General features: G+C 43.6%; 1 protein-coding gene across 1 annotated transcript in view; it reads right to left on the minus strand.

The window, feature by feature from the left end:
• The window catches only part of vcp (valosin containing protein), a 68037-nt gene that overhangs the window by 23445 nt on the left and 23292 nt on the right, over positions 1-21300 (minus strand). Inside the window, exons 3-7 of the mRNA XM_070868424.1 lie at positions 13288-13460; positions 13064-13206; positions 12744-12874; positions 12070-12201; positions 8842-8944 (exon numbers count right to left, since the gene is read on the minus strand). Coding sequence (XP_070724525.1) covers positions 8842-8944; positions 12070-12201; positions 12744-12874; positions 13064-13206; positions 13288-13460 — 682 coding nt within the window. The remainder of the gene's footprint in view (positions 1-8841; positions 8945-12069; positions 12202-12743; positions 12875-13063; positions 13207-13287; positions 13461-21300) is intronic.

Below are 21300 nucleotides of genomic sequence, written 5' to 3' on the forward strand. Positions count from 1 at the left end.
AACGGGGAAGGTAGCTCAACCGTGGCTAACAAGGAAAATTAGGGATAGTGTTAAATCCAAGGAAGAGACATATAAATTGGCCAGAAAAAGCAGCAAACCTGAGGACTGGGAGAAATTTAGAATTCAGCAGAGAAGGACAAAGGGTTTAATTAGGAGGGGGAAAATAGAGTATGAGAGTAAGCTTGCAGGGAACATCCAAAATTAACTGCAAAAGCTTCATAGATATGTGAAGTGAAAAAGATTAGTGAAGACAAATGTAGGTCCCTTGCAGTCAGAATCAGGTGAATTTATAACGGGGAACAAAGAAATGGCAGACCAATTGAACAAATACTTTGGTTCTGTCTTCACTAAGGAAGACACAAATAACCTTCCGGAAATACTAGGGGACCAAGAGTCTCGAGAAGGAAATCCTTATTAGTCAGGAAATTGTGTTCGGGAAATTGATAGGATTGAAGGCCGATAAATCCCCAAGGCCTGATAGTCTGCATCCCAGAGTACTTAAAGAAGTGGCCCGAGAAACAGTGGATGCATTGGTGGTCATTTTCCAACAGTCTATCGACTCTGGATCAGTTCTTATGGACTGGAGGGTAGCTAATGTAACACCACTTTTTAAAAAAAGGAGGGAGAGAGAAAACGGGGAATTATAGACCAGTTAGCCTGACATCAGTAGTGGAGAAAATGTTGGAATCAATTATTAAAGATGTAATAGCAGCGCATTTGGGAAGCAGCGACAGGATCAGTCCAAGTCAGCATGGATTTATGAAAGGGAAATCATGCTTGACAAATCTACTAGAATTTTTTGAGGATGTAACTGGTAAGAGTGGACAAGGGAGAACCAGTGGATGTGGTGTATTTGGATTTTCAAAAGGCTTTTGACAAGGTCCCACACAAGAGATTGGTGTGCAAAATTAAAGCACATGGTATTGGGGGTAATGTATTGACGTGGATAGAGAACTGGTTGGCAGACAGGAAGCAGCGAGTCGGGATAAACGGGTCCTTTTCAGAATGGCAGGCAGTGACTAGTGGGGTGCCGCAGGGCTCAGTGCTGGGACCCCAGCTATTTACAATATACATCAATGAATTGGATGAGGGAATTGAGTGTAATATCTCCAAGTTTGCAGATGACACTAAGCTGGGTGGCGGTGTGAGCTGTGAGGAGGATGCTAAGAGGCTGCAGGGTGACTTGGACAGGTTAGGTGAGTGGGCAAATGCAGTATAAATGTGGATAAATGTGAGGTTATCCATTTTGGTGGCAAAAACATGAAGGCAGATTATCTAAATGGCGGCAGATTAGGAAAAGGTGCAACGAGACCTGGGTGTCATAGTACATCAGTCACTGAAAGTTGGCATGCAGGTACAGCAGGCAGTGAAGGCGGCAAATGGCATGTTGGCCTTCATAGAGAGAGGATTTGAGTATAGGAGCAGGGAGGTCTTACTGCAGTTATACAGAGCCTTGGTGAGGCCTCACCTGGAATATTGTGTTCAGTTTTGGTCTCCTAATCTGAGGAAGGACGTTCTTACTATTGAGGGAGTGCAGCGAAGGTTCGCCAGACTGATTCCCGGGATGGCAGGACTGACTTATGAGGAGAGATTGTATTCACTGGAGTTTAGAAGAATGAGAGGGGATCTCATAGAAACATAAAATTCTGACGGGACTGGACAGGTTAGATGCAGGAAGAATGTTCCCGATGTTGGGGAAGTCCAGAACCAGGGGTCATAATCTGAGGATAAAGGGTAAGCCATTTAGGACTGAGATGAGGAGAAACTTATTCACTCAAGTGTTGTTAACCTGTGGAATTCTCTACCGCAGAGAGTTGTTGATGTCAGTTCATTGGATATATTCAAGAGGGAGTTAGATATGGCCCTTATGGCTAAACGGATCAAGGAGTATGGAGGGATAGCAGGAAAGGGGTACTGAGGGAATGATCAGCCATGATCTTATTGAATGGTGGTGCAGGCTCGAAGGGCCGCATGGCCTACTCCTGCACCTATTTTCTATGTTTCTTTGTGAGGATGACTGGCTCTTCCATGCAGTTTTACAAACCAGTATTAATAAAGATTAAACTCGAGAACAGATTATAACTTTATAAAAAGTTAAGAAAAACCTTTTGTTCGAAAAGTTATTTTCCTGGCATGTCTGTGTTATTTGAGTCAAAACATACTCTACATACTGAAGGGGGAAGGCACAGTCACCCAAGGATATCGTAGCAAGTGATGTCTCCACAGGGAGTTGTTTCTTTCATCTTTCCAAAATTTCCCCCAGACTTTTCTTCTGAAGATAGTAACGCATACAGTGGTATGAATCAATGAGTGCTGGTTATCCTCAAGCACTTCGCTCAAAATTATCGAGTTCAACAATTTCAGACCATAATCTCTGCCCAGACTTTGCTCCCTTTCCTCTTTATTTTAAACCCCACCCCCAATCCTATGTATTTTTTTTCTGTTTTGCATGGCAGCTGGTAATTATTTCACTATTCACACCCTATCTAGACTATTTCTAACTTCTGCCATTACCATCTCAAGTCAGCCCATTATCCCATCTGTCTTTCAAATCTCTCCCATTTTACACCCTATCACAAACCTTCCCTTTTGTTCTTTCCTCCCCTCCCCCTTTCAGTACTCTAAGAATCTGTTCATTTGAAACATTTGCCAGATCTGAAGGGTCATCGACCTGAAATGTCCACAGATGCTGCCTGACCCGCTGAGATTTCCAGCATTTTCTGCTTTTATTTCAGATTCCAGTATCTGCAGTATTTTGCTTTCGTTCAAAATCAACACTTGTACAAGCCTAGATAGCAAGTGCCAGCAGGCTATTTAATGATGGGAGAATCATAACCAAGCCAGATCTCATGCTCAACATCTACTTTCTACCAGAGCCATTGCACAGTATCAGAGTAGGAATTCAACGGATATCCCTGATCTACATTGGAGTCTCAATGCTGAAACTCTATGCAAGTCATAATTTGAATGTTTTTAAGAATTTGGTTGATTTGGGCATTGCACAGAATTAACTAAAAAGTTCTATCTACAACACAGACTCCCACAAAGTCTTCTTCGGTCCAATAGACTGACCTGCTTGCTACAAATTTGGTAACTGGAATAAAAGTAGGATGAAACTGCCTAACATCCAGATGAACGTATTCACAGAGGACGTGCTCTTGATAAAATCCTGCCACCCAAGAATTGAGATGGGAACTCTGGTGGCAGCAGTTGTGGCATAAGGGAGCTGCTGTGAAGACCAAATAGGATTCCACTAATGAGCAATAATGGGACATTAATTATCTGGCAACAGAAGTTCCCTCCATTCACCCAATTTAACTCAAATATTGCAACCTGAAGGGACTGTTTGTCACCACAAAAATGCCCCAGAAATAACACTGCTCTGGGTGACTTAACATCTTGGTGCAGCAGCACAGCAAGAACATAGGTAGAGCTAGTCCTACCACAACTCTGAGGAACTTGTTGCTGTGAACATGTTCAAAGTAGACAGTCAGCATTGCTGGTACCAACCAGAATCACTAATCAGTACAGGCTTGTGGCACAAGAATCAGTTGGTGCCAAAAATAAACAAGCGCGTTCACCAAGTTTACAAATATGTACTATATCGGTCCATTGGATCGCTCCAGGTGGCAAATTTGAATGCATTACCACCAACCAAAACTCTTACAGAAACCTCACTGAAGATTTGCCAAAATCTGTCCCTGTGTGCCATTCCAGGTAATCATATTGTAATTGTAATGTGTCCAAATTTTCCTGGGAGCTTGCATTATTATAATGGTATATCTTTGGAGTAGGGACCCATGAATGGCGCAAAAGGAAGGGGAAACTATGAAGTAAGTGACGAATAAAGATTATTGAGTGAATGGGGGGAGAACCGAGAACTTCCAGTTCAACAAGCTGATCAAATGCATTTATTAAAATCATTGGATAAAAAAAAATGGCCACGTTATCTCCCTGCAGCACATTGTAATTAAAAAAATGCAGGAAAATAAGAAAATTATCGACAGATCGTTGTTAAACCGCTAAATGTACGATGCATGTCGCCGATCTCACCGTTATAGGAAAATCTGGGACATGGCATCATAAATGCACACCCCCTTAACACAATGCCTAAAGCCAAGTAGAATAGACTTTAAATTTAAAAATTGGAACACACAAGTGACATTTTGATGCAGGAATGAGAGCACCATGAGGAATAGGAGTTGCAGGCTGAGGGGGAAGAAGAGGGTTAGCACTTTGCAGCACACAAACAAAATTAAATCTCAAAAGGCACAATTGTTTCTTGCTATATTTCCATTGATTCTCACTCGAAGAATAAAACTTTCAGTTTCAATTGCGTTATAGATATAGCTATCACCACAACTGAATCTCACTATATTGCTTTGCTTTCTAAGAAAGCTTGGTTCAAGTTTACAGGCTTCAAAACACCATTGCATTATTTTATCAAGCTTAGATCAACTGGTTCCCAACTTAATACTGGCATGTTTACCCCACAAACAAGTACATTTAAGTGAACTATTTTATAACTGTCTGAAGTCCAAGAAGCATTTTGAGTCTTACTGAGGACATAATGTTATGTATGTAACCCAAGGCAAACTGTATCATACCGCCACCAGAGGGCCTACCTGTTGGGAGTCCCAAGGGATCCCAGCATCCCTTGGGAGCACTGTATATAACCGTTCGTGGGGCAACAACCTATGGCCTCATGAAGAATCTTTTAGCTCCAGTGAAACCAACAACCAAATCCTATGAAAAACTGTGTACGCTAGTCCGGGAACACCGAAATCCGAAGGAAAGCATTTTGATGGCAAGGTATCGATTCTACACATGTCAACGGTCTGAAGGCCAGGAAGTGGCGAGCTACGTCGCTGAATTAAGGCGCCTTGCAGGACATTGCGAATTCGATGGATTCCTGGAGCAAATGCTAAGAGACTTTTTTGTGCTTGGCATTGGCCATGAGGTTATCCTTCGCAAACTATTGACTGTTGAAACACCGAATCTGAGCAAAGCCATAACGATAGCCCAGGAATTTATGTCCACCAGCGATAACACCAAACAAATTTCGCAGCATAAAGAGGTTTCAGCTAGTACTGTACACAAAGTAACATCGTTTTCAGGCAGGAATGCATATGGCAGAACGTATACGCCGGCAGCTGCACGACCTCATATGATCCATAGTCTGCCATCAATCGTTAATGTGAGGCAGTTAACACCTTGTTGGCGCTGCGGAGATGATCATCGAGCCCAACAATGCCGCTTCAAACACTATGTATGCAAAGGCTGTGGAACAATGGGACACCTCCAGCAAATGTGCAAATGAGCTGCAAACCCTGCAAACGACCACGTTGCAGAGGAAGATCGATCCATGGTGGATCAGGATGAACTAGAGACTCAAACCGAGGAGGCAGAAGTGTACGGGGTACACATCTTCACCACGAAATGTCCACCGATCATGTCAAAAGTTGAACTGAACGGAATTCCAGTATCCATGGAACTGAACACGGGTGCGAGTCAATCTATCATGAGCAAAAAGGCATTCGACAGGCTGTGGTGCAACAAGGCACACAGCCCCAAGCTTAGCCCCATTCATACCAAGCTAAGAATTTACACCAAAGAGCTGATTCCTGTTATTGGCAGCGCAGAAGTAAAAGTCTCCTATGATGGAGCAGTGCACGAACTCTCACTATGGATTGTACCAGGAGATGGCCCCACACTGTTCGGCAGAAGCTGGCTGGGAAAAATCCGCTGGAACTGGGACGACATCAGAGTGCTCTCGTCCGTCGACGACGCCTCATGTGCCCAGGTTCTGAGCAAGTTCCTTTCGTTGTTTGAGTCAGGCATTGGAAGTTTCTCGGGGGCAACGGTGCAGATCCACTTGGTGCCCGGTACACGACGCATCCACCACAAGGCACGGAGGGTGCCATATGTGATGCGAGAGAAAGTGGAAATTGAGCTGGACAGGCTGCAGCGAGAAGGCATCATCGCGCCGGTGGAGTTCAACGAGTGGGCCAGTCCGATTGTTCCAGTTCTCAAAGGCGACGGCACGGTCAGAATTTGTGGGGACTATAAAGTAACGATTAAGCATTTTCCGCTACAGGACCAGTACCCGCTACCCAAGGCAGACAACCTATTTGCGACCCTGACTAGAGGAAAGACGTTCACCAAGTTGGACCTGACCTTGGCCTACATGATGCAGGAGCTGGAGGAATCATCGAACGGCCTCACCTGCATCAACACGCACAAAGGTGTTCATCTACAATAGACGCCCATTTGGGATTAGATCGGCCGTGGCAATTTTCCAAAGGAACATGGTGAGCCTGCTAAAGTCGGTTCCGCGCACCGTGGTTTTTCAGGATGACATACTGGTCACAGGTCGGGACACCATTGAACACTTGCAGAACCTGGAAGAGGTTCTAAGTCAGCTAGATCGCGTGGGACTCAGGTTGAAACACTCGGTGTGTTTTCCTGGCGCTCGAGGTTGAATTCTTAGGGAGAAGAATCGTGGCAGGCGGCATCAGACCCACCGACGCCAAGACGGAGGCCATCAAGAACACGCCAAGGCGACAGAGCTGTGGTCGTTCCTGGGACTCAACTATTTCGGTAATTTCCTACCCGGGTTAAGCACCTTGCTAGAACCCCTACATGTGCTACTACGCAAGGGAGACGACGACTGGGTATGGGGGAAATCACGAGAGGCTGCTTTTGAGAAAGCCTGAAATCTGTTATGTTCCAACAAACTGCTTGTTCTGCATAACCCATGTAAACGATTAGTGCTAGCTTGCGATGCGTCTTCATACGGGGTCGGGTATGTGTTACAGCAAGCTAACGAATCGGGAACATTGCAACCGGTCGCCTATGCGTCCAGGAGTTTGTCCAAGGCCGAAAGGCTTTACAGCATGATTGAAAAAGCAGCTCTGGCATGTGTTTACGGGGTGAAAAAAATGCACAAGCATCTGTTTGGTCTCAAGTTTAAGCCGCTCAAAATCGGTATTCTCAGAGAGCAAAGGGATTAACACCAACGCCTCTGCCTCTGCCTCATCCAAAGATGAGCGCTCACGCTGTCTGCATATAACTATGTAATCCGCCACAGAAAACTGCGCTGATGCTCTCAGTCGACTACCATTGCCCAGCACCGGAGTGAAAATGACACAGCCTGCAGACTTGTTCTTGGTAATGGATGCATTCGAAAAAAGAAAGTCACCTGTTACAGCCCGCCAGATCAGGACCTGGACCAGCCAGGATCCTTTACTGTCCCTGGTAAAAAAAAACTGTGTCCTCCATGGGAGCTGGTCCAGCGTCCCAGCAGAGATGCAAGAAGAGATCAAGCTGTTCCAGAGGCGCAAAGGCGAAATGTCCATACAGGCGGACTGTCTTTTGTGGGGTAATCGCGTGGTTTTGCCGAAGGCAGGCAAGGAAACGTTCAAACGCTACATAGTACCCACCCAGGCATAGTAATGATGAAAGCTATAGCCAGATCCCATGAGTGGTGGCCCGGCATCGACCCAGACTTAGAGTCATGCGTGAGCCAATGCAACACTTGTTCTCAACTGAGCAATGCACCCAGAGAGGCACCACGAAGTTTGTGGTCGTGGCCCTCCAAACCGTGGTCTAGGTTGACTTTGCGGGCCCATTTCTAGGCAAAATGTTTTTGGTTGTTGTGGATGCTTATTCAAAATGGATTGAATGTGTAATAATGTCTGTAAGCACGTCCACTGCCACCATCGAAAGCCTACGAGCCATGTTTGCCACACATGGCCTGCCTGATGTCCTTGTCAGCGACAATGGGCTGTGCTTCACCAGTGCTGAATTCAAGGAATTCATGACGCGCAATGGGATCAAGCACGTCAGATCTGCCCCGTTCAAGCCCGCATCCAACGGCTAGGCAGAACGGGCAGCCCAAACCATCAAGCAAAGCTTGAAACGTGTGTCGGAAGGCTCTCTGCAGACTCGTCCATCCAGAGTCCTGCTCAGCTACCGCACCAGATCCCACTCGCTCACCGGGGTTCCCCCAGCCGAGCTGCTCATGAAAAGAGCGCTCAAAACAAGGCTATCTCTTGCCCACCCTGGTCTCCATGATCACGTCGAGGGCAGGCGGCATCAACAAAGCATGTACCACGATCGCGCAAACTTGTCACGCGATATTGAAGTCAATGACCCTGTATTTGTACTCAACTATGGACATGGTCCCAAATGGCTTGTTGGCACTGTCATAGCCAAAGAAGGGAGTAGTGTGTTTCAGGTCAAACTTGCCAATGGACTAACTTGCAGAAAGCATTTGGACCAAACCAAACTGCGATTCACAAACAGCCACGAGCAACCCGAAGAGGACACCACCAACTTCGACCCTCCAACACACACACACACAATTGGCAACCGACATCACGGTTGACCACGAAGCTGAACTCACCATCCCCAGCAGCCCGGCAAGGCCAGCTGCCCAGCAAAAAACCAACCAACTCACCCACACCAGCATTTGTACCGAGACGATCGACAAGGGAGCGAAAAGCCCCAGATCGTCTCACCCTGCAAATAAGTGTACTATTGACTTTGGGAGGGAGTGATGTTATGTATGTAACCCAAGGCAACCTGTATCATACCGCCAACAGAGGGCCTACCTGTTGGGAGTCCCATGGGATCCCAGCATCCCTTGGGAGGACTGTATATAAACAAACCTCCCATGCTGTACCGGCACTCTGGAGTTTAAATAAAGGAGCTAAGGTCACACTTACTCACTGTCTACAGTACTCGGTTGCATTACTTTATTGAGCATGACAACATTTTAAGTCTTTCAACACAGATATATACTAACCATTTTAGTCTGAAAATAAAACGGTAACTTACCATTTATAAGGAAGAAAAATGCACCAGTTTCATTTGCAACAGCACGAGCAATCAGGGTCTTGCCAGTACCAGGGGGGCCATACAACAGAATACCTCGTGGAGGCTACATTGGGGAAAAGGGCAGAAACTCGAATACTTAAATAATGTCTCAATGTTATATATATATATATATATATATTATCAAATGTCATGAAAGTACCTAACCTTGATTAAAAAAACTACTGAAATCAGGGTCTGAATAATGCAGACCACCAGCCCTTTTGTAAAACTTGTTCATTTTAGGACTATAGGCAAGGCCAGCATTTATTTCCCATTCCTCATTGCCCTCAAAGTTGGAGTGGGCCGCCTTCTTGAACCGCTGCTGTGGTGAAGATGCTCCCATTATGGTGTTAGGTAAGGAGTTCCAAAGTCTTAAACTGGTGACAATGAGGGAACGATACACATCCAAGTCAGGATAGTGTGTGACTTGGAGGGGAACTTGGAGGTGTTGCCATGCACCTACTGCCCTTTCCTGTGGGGGTCACAAGTTCAGGAGGTGCAGTCGAAAAAGCCTTGGCAAGTTGCTGCAGTGCATCCTGTGGATAGTACACACTGCAGCCACAGTGCCCCGGTGGTGAAGGGAGTGGATGTTTAATATGGCAGATGGGTTGCCGATCAAGCAGATTGCTTTGTCCTCGATGGTGTCAAGCTTCTTAAGTGTTTTGCAGCTGCACCCATCCAGGCAAGTGAAAACTATTCCATCACACTCCTGACTTGTGCCTTCTGAATCTGGCCCAGACTGTGATATCTCTATCAGGTACAAAAGTCCACCGGAATGTGGGTTTAAAATCTCTCAATAAAATGTTCAAAGAACCTAAATTATTCATACGCATGTTCTTCTACAATTTGGGTTGAAATACACTTTTGCGCCAGAGTAAATTAAGTTTTTTTGGCCGACTTATTTGAGTTAGAGTACATGAACATAAGAATTAGGAACAGGAGTAGGCCATCCAGCCCCTCAAGCCTGCTCCGCCATTCAACAAGATCATGGCTGATCTGGCCGTGGACTCAGCTTCACTTACCCGCCTGCTTTCCGTAACCCTTACTTCCCTTATTGGTTAAAAATCTATCTGTGACTTGAATACATTCAATGAGCTAGCCTCAACTGCTTCCCTGGGCAGAGAATTCCACAGATTCACAACCCTCTGGGAGAAGAAATTCCTTCTCAACTCGGTTTTAAATTGGCTCCCCCGTATTTTGAGGCTGTGCCCCCTAGTTCTAGTCTCCCCTACCAGTGGAAACAACCTCTCTGCCTCTATCTTGTCTATCCCTTTCATTATTTTAAATGTTTCTATAAGATCACCCCTCATCCTTCTGAACTCCGAGTAAAGACCCAGTCTGCTCAATCTATCATAAGGTAACCCTCTCATCTCCGGAATCAGCCAAGTGAATCGTCTCTGTACCCCCTCCAAAGCTATTATATCTTTCCTTAAGTAAGGTGACCAAAACTGCACGCAGTACTCCAGGTGCGGCCTCACTAATATCCTATACAGTTGCAGCAGGACCTCCCTGCTTTTGTACTCCATCCCTTTCGCAATGAAGGCCAACATTCCATTCGCCTTCCTGATTACCTGCTGCACCTGCAAACTAACTTTTTGGGATTCATGCACAAGGACCCCCAGGTCCCTCTGCACCGCAGCATGTTGTAATTTCTCCCCATTCAAATAATATTCCCTTTTACTGTTCCCCCCCCCCACCCCCCCCAAAGTGGATGACGTCACATTTTCCGACATTGTATTCCATCTCCCAAACCTTAGCCCATTCGCTTAACCTATCTAAATCTCTTTGCAGCCTCTGTGTCCTCTACACAACCCACTTTCCCACTAATCTTTGTGTCATCTGCAAATTTTGTTACACTACACTCTGTCCCCTCTTCCAGGTCACCTATGTATATTGTAAACAGTTGTGGTCCCAGCACCGATCCCTGTGGCACACCACTAACCACCGATTTCCAACCCGAAAAGGACCCATTTATCCCGACGCTCTGCTTTCTGTTAGCCAGCCAATTCTCGATCCATGCTAATATATTTCCTCTGACTCCGCGTACCTTTATCTTCTGCAGTAACCTTTTGTGTGGCACCTTATCGAATGCCTTTTGGAAATCTAAATACACCACATCCATCGGTACACCTCTATCCACCATGCTAGTTATATCCTCAAAGAATTCCAGTAAATTAGTTAAACACGAGTTCCCCTTCATGAATCCATGTTGCGTCTGCTTGATTGCACTATTCCTATCTAGATGTCCCGCTATTTCTTCCTTAATGATAGTTTCAAGCATTTTCCCCACTACAGATGTTAAACTAACCGGCCTATAGTTACCTGCCTTTTGTCTGCCCCCTTTTTTTTTTAAACAGAGGCGTTACATTAGCTGCTTTCCAATCCGCTGGTACCTCCCCAGAGTCCAGAGAATTTTGGTAGATTATAACGAATGCATCTGCTATAACTTCCGCCATCTCTTTTAATACCCTGGGATGCATTTCATCAGGACCAGGGGACTTGTCTACCTTCAGTCCCATTAGCCGATCCAGCACTACCCCCCCGCCCCGAGTGATAGTGATTGTCTCAAGGTCCTCCCTTCCCACATTCCTGTGACCAGCAATTTTTGGCATGGTTTTTGTGTCTTCCACTGTGAAGACCGAAGCAAAATAATTGTTTAAGGTCTCAGCCATTTCCACATTTCCCATTATTAAATCCACCTTCTCATCTTCTAAGGGACCAACATTTACTTTAGTCACTCTTTTCCGTTTCATATAAATCGGTAAAAGCTTTTACTATCTGTTTTTATGTTTTGCGCAAGTTTACTTTCGTAATCTATCTTTCCTTTCTTTATTTCTTTCTTCATCATTCTTTGCTGTCGTTTAAAATTTTCTCAATCTTCTAGTTTCCCACTAACCTTGGCCACCTTATACGCATTGGTTTTTAATTTGATACTCTCCCTTATTTCCTTGGTTATCCACGGCTGGTTATCCCTTTTCTTACCGCCCTTCTTTTTCACTGAAGCAGACACCTTTGGTGCATGCCAAATAAAAAGCTCAATACCTCTGGGTAACATTCTACACTCGAATGAGCACAAAACTGAATTCACTAAAATACATAAAAGGTAAACTTTTGAAATTTTCTTGTGGAGTTTTAAAATATCCATCGAAAAAGAGGAAAATTAAAGAGGAAAAATATTAATTCTCTTGCCTTGACACCAATAGCTTTGAACAATGCAGGATGACGAAGAGGCAGCTCCACCATCTCTTTGATCTGAGCAAGCTGCTTTCTGCACCCACCAATATCATCATATCCAACTTCATTCAAAGATTCTTCCTCATCCTTCAAATGAAAACCAAAAAAAAATCATGCTTTTAAAGTAAAGTAGTTAAAGCCCTTACTACTTTTACAGTAATTTATAAAGACAACATCGCATTTTCTGTTAACATTTAACTATATGAAATATATGCATTATACAGCATTGCAATGATAAAGAGAACATCCTCTATAGTCTTCCTCCATTTACCAAAGCCCAGATAACCAGACGGAAAATATATAAATTGTCCCTTTGATATTTTGAATCGCTTTCCAATTTCCACACACTTCCAGGTATCATCAGTATTTCTTTTTGCTCATTGACCAACATAAAACAAAGTTGAAAGTAAAATCAACCTACTCAATGGGCTCACCTCCATTAGTATCACAGCTAACATTGGTGTTCCAAAATGATGTGGAACCTGTTTCACTGTAGTGATTTACTGATTAGCTCATTGAAATTTTAAGTTTACCAATAATTACTAAAGATATTTTATTCTCCTGTACAAGAAGTTTATCCCACCAAGTACATGTCCCTGCAATGGCGAATCCCACTTAGTTAACGGTACCTCTCGCTTGATGGGTTCACCCTCACAGTGAATGACAGTGTCTGGAGCAACTATACAGTATGGGCTCGGATCAGTTTCCACCACTTTGAATTCCACAGCACGCATTCCACCACGAACCAGGAAAATATCACCTTTAAAGTAAATTATGAATTAGCTGCTATCATTTTGCTAAACAAGCAGTTTGAAAAATCTGCACAACATTTACAAAACCAAATAGATTTCAAAATATATTCTGGTTTCCGATGCAATACAAGGTAGCACAAATTATTCTTCTAAGAAATTTAAGTTTCAAAATATTTTCAAGCAGTTTGAAAGTTCACCTTTCCTTATTGGTCGATAAGCTTCCAGGAAATAGGGTTTGAGATAGACTTCAAATAAGTTTCCAGTAATGCCCTCAACTGTGTCATCAATGGGAAGTACATGGATTCGTTTGCCATACTTTACATCTGGGCATGGCTGAATGCTGAAGACAAAAGAACACACTTAAAAATTACCAAGTCACACTGAGTTGTGCTCCATCCTTCCTAAATAGATAAATGCTTACCTCACAATGTCACCCAGTCTGACTCTCAAGTTGTTGCGCACAACCCTGTTCATGCGAACCTTCTCATCTGAACATGTATCATCTGATAGAACAATACAAACAGTCTCCCGTCTCTTTTTTCCTTTCAGCAATACGGTATCGCCTCTGAAAAGCTGAAGTTCATCCATTTTCGCCTGTTGAATTATAATAAATTTTAGCTCATTAAAGTGAGAAATAATTAGATTGAACTCAATGGTACAAAAATTTTAAAGCTTTTAGCAGATCTCATGAAGCAATGCTCAAGGTGAGTTTGAGGTTATGCTGTTGCAAAAGTGTGTGCGCTGGGAGATCAAAATGGGGAGAAGGGATTTGTAAAGAATTGTTAAGAAATCTCCCAAGAAATAATTTTTTTAAATTTAGTTCCTGGAAAATAGTTTCCCACACAGCTTTAAATAAATCTGCACGCAATACAGGGGAAATCAGCTATTTACCACTCACTTATTTTGGGTGTGGCTACTTAGAACAAAGACTAAAATATACAACTTTTGCTTAATTATTTTTTATTTGCATCTTTTATTTGTTAACAAATCTCTCTGCAATGTAGCATATTTGAGAACTTTTTGGTAAAACATTTAAATAAAAGATTTTTTCAAATCCTCAAAACTGGAATATTCTCGAGGGTACAATCCTGTTTATAGGAATTGTAACTTCTCAATATAAACAAATAAAGAGTTTCTGTAATTATTTATTATTGGCAGTTGAGAGGTTCAAACCAAAGCATTGGCCCCGTTTTGTATATTGAAACAGCCTCTTGCCTATTTGAGAGAGAGAGCTAGACGCCTATTTAAAGGCCTGCTTAAGTTGCTTCTGCAGGTTAATCAATGCACAAGGTCCAAAGCAGATTTTTTCAACTGCTGCGTGTTTTGGGCGAGAGTTCTGGATGTTCATTTGAAGGCCTGTTGGAAGTTGCTTCAGGCAGGTAAATGGGTGCACAACGTCCCCACCAGATTTACGACTGCTGGTCACTCATTTTTCAGGCGAGAAATGGGCAGCTGGCAGTTGAAAGTCTATGAATGCCCAACCTTGTTATCAAACAATAACTTCTGGAAGTTATATAGAGACAGTACAATCTGGGATTTAGATGATTGTTTGTATGGAGGATAAACACCAACATGGACTGGTTGGGTCAAACACCCCCTCTCGGTGTTGGAATTTATGGGCTAGAATTTGCACTTTTATCGCCCAGTTTCTCGACGGTATTGGCCATAGAAACATAGAAAATAGAAGCAGTAGTAGGCCATTTGGCCCTTCGAGTCTGCACCGCCATTCAATATGATCATAAGAACATAAGAATTAGGAACAGGAGTAGGCCATCTAGCCCCTGAGCCTGCCCCGCCATTCAATAAGATCATGGCTGATCTGGTCGTGAACTCAGCTCCACTTACCCGCCCTCTCCCCGTAACCCTTAATTCCCTTATTGGTTAAAAATCTATCTATCTTTGACTTGAAAACATTCAATAAGCTAGCCTCAACTGCTTCCTTGGGCAGAGAATTCCACAGATTCACAACCCTCTGGGAGAAGAAATTTTTTCTCAACTCGGTTTTAAATTGGCTCCTCCGTATTTTGAGGCTGTGCCCCCTAGTTCTAGTCTCCCCCACCAATGGAAACAACCTCTCTGCCTCTATCTTGTCTATCCCTTTCATGATTTTAAATGTTTCTATAAGATCACCTCTCATCCTTCTGAACTCCAAGGAGTAAAGACCCAGTCTACTCAATCTATCATCATAAGGTAACCCCCTCATTTCTGGAATCAGCCGAGTGAATCGTCTCTGTACCCCTTCCAAAGCTAGTATATCCTTCCTTAAGTAAGGTGACCAAAACTGCACGCAGTACTCCAGGTGCGGCCTTACCAATACCTTATACAGTTGCAGCAAGACCTCCCTGCTTTTGTACTCCATCCCTTTCGCAATGAAGGCCAATATTCCGTTTGCTTTCCTGATTACCTGCTGCACCTGCAAACTAACCTTTTGGGATTCATGCACAAGGACCCCCCAGTCCCTTTGCACCACAGCATGTTGTAATTTCTCCCCATTCAAATAATATTCCCTTTTACTGTTTTTTTTCCCCCAAGATGGATGACCTCATACTTTCCGACATTGTATTCCATCTGCCAAACCTTAGCCCATTCGCTTAACCTATCCAAATCTCCTTGCAGCCTCTCCGAGTCCTCTACACAACCCGCTTTCCCACTAATCTTAGTGTCATCTGCAAATTTTGTTGCACTACACTCTGTCCCCTCTTCTAGGTCATCTATGTATATTGTAAACAGTTGTGGTCCCAGCACTGATTCCTGTGGCACACCACTAACCACTGATTTCCAACCGGAAAAGGACCCATTTATCCCGACTCTCTGCTTTCTGTTAGCCAGCCAATTCTCGATCCATGCTAATACATTTCCTCTGACTCCGCGTACCTTTATCTTCTGTAGTAACCTTTTGTGTGGCACCTTATCGAATGCCTTTTGGAAATCTAAATACACCACATCCATCGGTACACCTCTATCCACCATGCTCGTTATATCCTCAAAGAATTCCAGTAAGTTAGTTAAACATGATTTCCCTTTCATGAATCCATGCTGCGTCTGCTTGATTGCACTATTCCTATCCAGATGTCCCGCTATTTCTTCTTTAATGATAGTTTCAAGCATTTTCCCCACTACAGATGTTAAACTAACCGGCCTATAGTTACCTGCCTTTTGCCTGCCCCCTTTTTTAAACAGAGGCGTTACATTAACTGCTCTCCAATCCGCTGGTACCTCCCCAGAGTCCAGAGAATTTTGGTAGATTATAACGAATGCATCTGCTATAACTTCAGCCATCTCTTTTAATACCCTGGGATGTATTTCATCAGGACCAGGGGACTTGTCTACCTTCAGTCCCATTAGCCTGTCCAGCACTACTCCCCTAGTGATAGTGATTGTCTCAAGGTCCTCCCTTCCCACATTCCTGTAGCCTGCAAATTTTGGCATTGTTTTTGTGTCTTCCACTGTGAAGACCGAAGCAAAATAATTGTTTAAGGTCTCAGCCATTTCCACATTTCCCATTATTAAATCTCCCTTCTCATCTTCTAAGGGACCAACATTTACTTTAGTCACTCTCTTCCGTTTTATATATCGGTAAAAGCTTTTACTATCTGTTTTTATGTTTTGCGCAAGTTTACTTTCGTAATCTATCTTTCCTTTCTTTATTGCTTTCTTAGTCATTCTTTGCTGTCGTTTAAAATTTTCCCAATCTTCTAGTTTCTCACTAACCTTGGCCACCTTATACGCATTGGTTTTTAATTTGATACTCTCCTTTATTTCCTTGGTTATCCACGGCTGGTTATCACTTCTCTTGCCGCCCTTCTTTTTCACTGGAATATATTTTTTTTGCGCACTATGAAAGAGCTCCTTAAAAGTCCTCCACTGTTCCTCAATTGTGCCACCGTTTAGTCCTTGTTTCCAGTCTACTTTAGCCAACTCTGCCTTCATCCCACTGTAGTCCCCTTTGTTTAAGCATAGTACCCTCGTTTTTGATTCAACTTCCTCATCCTCAATCTGTATTACAAATTCAGCCATACTGTGATCACTCATTCAGATAGGATCTTTTACGAGGAGATCGTTTATTTTTCCTGTCTCATTACACAGGACCAGATCCAAGATGGCTTGCTTCCTTGTAGGCTCTCTTACATACTGTTCCAAGAAACAGTCCCGTATGCATTCTATGAATTCCTCCTCCAGGCTACCCCCTGCGATTTGATTTGACCAGTCGATATGTAGGTTAAAATCCCCCATGACTACGGTCGTTCCTTTTTCACATGCCTCCATTATTCCCTTGATTATTGCCCGCCCCACCGTGAAGTTATTATTTGGGGGCCTATAAACTACGCCGACCAGTGACTTTTTCCCCTTACTATCTCTAATCTCCACCCACAATGATTCAACATTTTGTTCATTGGAGCCAATATCATCCCTCACAACTGCCCTGATATTCTTTATTAACAGAGCTACCCCACCTCCTTTCCCTTCTTGCCTATCTTTCTGAATCGTCAGATACCCCTGTATGTTTAAATCCCAGTCTTGGCCACCTTGCAACCATGTTTCTGTAATGGCCACCAAATCATACCCATTTGTAATGATTTGTGCCGTCAACTCATTTACTTTATTTCGAATGCTGCGTGCATTTAGGTAGTGTTTTCATCCTCATTTTTAAACCATGATTTTTAGTTTTCACCCCTCCTGCAGCCCTTTTATATTCAGTGGCCCTTTTTGTTTCTTGCCTTTGGTTTCTCTGCCCTCCATTTTTACTCATCTCTTTTCTGTTTTTTGTTTTTGTTTCCTTTTTGTTTCCCTGTCTCCCTGTATTGGTTCCCATCCCCCTGTCATATTAGTTTAACTCCTCACCAACAGCACTAGCAACAATCCCGAGATTATTACTTTTGAGGTCCTACTTTTTAATTTAACTCCTAGCTCCTTAAATTCGTCTCGTAGGATCTCATCCCTTTTTTTAACCGATGTATCATGGCTGATCTTCTATCTCAACACCATATTCCCACTTTTTCCCCATACCCCTTGATGTCTTTTGTGTCTAGAAATCTATCGATCTCCCTCCTAAATGTATTCAGTGACTTGGCCTCCATAGACTTATGTGGTAGAGAATTCCACAGGTTCACTACCCTCAGTGAAAACATTTCTCCTCATCTCGGTCCTAAATTTTCTACCCGGTATCCTGAGGCTGACCCCTTGTTCTAGACTTCCCAGCCAAGGAAAACATCCTCCCCACATCCAATCTATCCAACCAAGTCAGAATTTTATACGTTACAATGAGATTCCCTTTCATTCTTCTAAACTCTAGTGAATACAGGGCTAGTCAACCCAATCTCTCCTCATACGACAGTCCTGCCATCCCAGGAATCAGTCTGGTGAACCTTCACTGCAGTCCCTCTATGGCAAGTATATACTTTCTTAGCTAAAACTGCACACAATACTCCAGGTGCGGTCTCACCAAGGTCCTGTCAGCGAAAAATTCCCCACGCCAGTGGTTTCAAAGTACCGCTGGGGAGCGGACCGCCAGAGTGCAGCGTCCACAGATCAGCCTGGCGCGATCTTTGGCTGAGTGGGGACTCATAGGCAAATATTTTTTTTAAATGAAAAGAAACACCCACAAGGATCAGTAGATAAGCAGGTCTGCAAGAAAAAGGTAAGTGATTGGTTTGTTACTATTTATTTTCAAAACCTGTTGGGGCGATTTAAGTGTGCTGGGAATGTTTTTTTGATGTTTCAGTTAGGTTTTTTGAAAAATTATTTTTTTCTTTCTCGTGTCAGGCCCAACCTGCAGCCTCGGGGTAAATTTTTATAGATTTTTAAATTTATCGCTCATTTTCTTTAGGCACTACCAAATCTAGCCGAAATTGCACTTTTATGCCCAGATTGGGGTGAAAGGCCCATATTTTACACTGGGCAGATTTTAAAAAATATATTTCCCGGAAGTTTGCGCCGGCGATAATCTTCCCAGCATTAGCGGTTTTTTGGGGCAGCCATCGGGCACTGGCGGGCTTTGGGGAAATTCTAGCCCCAAGTCTTTTATAGCCTGTCAGCTTGAGTTTCTTCAGCTAACAGTGATAAGTTGGGGAGCCTGCATCAACTTAAGCCTTAAGTTTCTCACAGGCATAAAAAAAAAACAAGCCTGAAGGCTTTGTGTCTTAATGCAAGGAGTATCCGCAATAAGGTGGATGAATTAACTGTGCAATTAGATGTTAACAAATATGATGTGATTGGGATTACGGAGACGTGGCTCCAGGATGATCAGGGCTGGGAACTCAACATCCAGGGGTATTCAACATTCAGGAAGGATAGAATAAAAGGAAAAGGAGATGGGGTAGCATTGCTGGTTAAGGAGGAGATTAATGCAATAGTTAGGAAAGACATTAGCTTGGATGATGTGGAATCTATATGGGTAGAGCTGCAGAACACCAAAGGGCAAAAAACGTTAGTGGGAGTTGTGTACAGACCTCCAAACAGAAGTAGTGATGTTGGGGAGGGCATCAAACAGGAAATTAGAGGTGCATGCAATAAAGGTGCAGCAGTTATAATGGGTGACTTTAATATGCACATAGATTGGGCTAGCCAAACTGGAAGCAATACGGTGGAGGAGGATTTCCTGGAGTGCATAAGGGATGGTTTTCTAGACCAATATGTCGAGGAACCAACTAGGGGGGAGGCCATCTTAGACTGGGTGTTGTGTAATGAGAGAGGATTAATTAGCAATCTCATTGTGCGAGGCCCCTTGGGGAAGAGTGACCATAATATGGTGGAATTCTGCATTAGGATGGAGAATGAAACAGTTAATTCAGAGACCATGGTCCAGAACTTAAAGAAGGGTAACTTTGAAGGTATGAGGCGTGAATTGGCTAGGATAGATTGGTGAATGATACTTAAGGGGTTGACTGTGGATGGGCAATGGCAGACATTTAGAGACCGCATGGATGAATTACAACAATTGTACATTCCTGTCTGGCGTAAAAATAAAAAAGGGAAGGTGGCTCAACCGTGGCTATCAAGGGAAATCAGGGATAGTATTAAAGCCAAGGAAGTGGCATACAAATTGGCCAGAAATAGCAGCGAACCTGGGGACTGGGAGAAATTTAGAACTCAGCAGAGGAGGACAAAGGGTGTGATTAGGGCAGGGAAAATGGAGTACGAGAAGAAGCTTGCAGGGAACATTAAGGCAGATTGCAAAAGTTTCTATAGGTATGTAAAGAGAAAAAGGTTAGTAAAGACAAACGTAGGTCCCCTGCAGTCAGAATCAGGGGAAGTCATAACGGGGAACAAAGAAATGGCAGACCAATTGAACAAGTACTTTGGTTCAGTATTCACTAAGGAGGACACAAACAACTTTCCGGATATAAAAGGGGTCAGAGGGTCTAGTAGGGAGGAGGAACTGAGGGAAATCTTTATTAGTCGGGAAATTGTGTTGGGGAATTTGATGGGATTGAAGGCCGATAAATCCCCAGGGCCTGATGGACTGCATCCCAGAGTACTTAAGGAGGTGGCCTTGGAAATAGCGGATGCATTGAGTGTCATTTTCCAACATTCCATTGACTCTGGATCAGTTCCTATCGAGTGGAGGGTAGCCAATGTAACCCCACTTTTTAAAAAAGGAGGGAGAGAAAACAGGGAATTATAGACCGGTCAGCCTGACCTCAGTAGTGGGTAAAATGATGGAATCAATTATTAAGGATGTCATAGCAGCGCATTTGGAAAATGGTGACATGATAGGTCCAAGTCAGCATGGATTTGTGAAGGAGAAATAGTGTTTGACAAATCTTCTGGAATTTTTTGAGGATGTTTCCAGTAAAGTGGACAAAGGAGAACCAGTTGATGTGGTATATTTGGACTTTCAGAAGGCTTTCGACAAGGTCCCACACAAGAGATTAATGTGCAAAGTTAAAGCACATGGGATTGGGGGTAGTGTGCTGACGTGGATTGAGAACTGGTTGTCAGACAGGAAGCAAAGAGTAGGAGTAAATGGGCACTTTTCAGAATGGCAGGCAGTGACTAATGGGGTACCGCAAGGTTCTGTGCTGGGGCCCCAGCTGTTTACATTGTACATTAATGATTTAGACGAGGGGATTAAATGTAGTATCTCCAAATTTGCGGATGACACTAAGTTGGGTGGCAGTGTGAGCTGCGAGGAGGATGCTATGAGGCTGCAGAGTGACTTGGATAGGTTAGGTGAGTGGGCAAAAGCATGGCAGATGAAGTATAATGTGGATAAATGTGAGGTTATCCACTTTGGTGGTAAAAACAGAGACAGACTATTATCTGAATGGTGACAGATTAGGAAAAGGGAAGGTGCAACGAGACCTGGGTGTCATGGTACATCAGTCATTGAAGGTTGGCATGCAGGTACAGCAGGCGGTTAAGAAAGCAAATGGCATGTTGGCCTTCATAGCGAGGGGATTTGAGTATAGGGGTAGGGAGGTGTTGCTACAGT

This window comes from Pristiophorus japonicus, chromosome 2, assembly GCF_044704955.1.
Source record: "Pristiophorus japonicus isolate sPriJap1 chromosome 2, sPriJap1.hap1, whole genome shotgun sequence".
Classification (NCBI taxonomy): Eukaryota; Metazoa; Chordata; class Chondrichthyes; family Pristiophoridae; genus Pristiophorus; species Pristiophorus japonicus.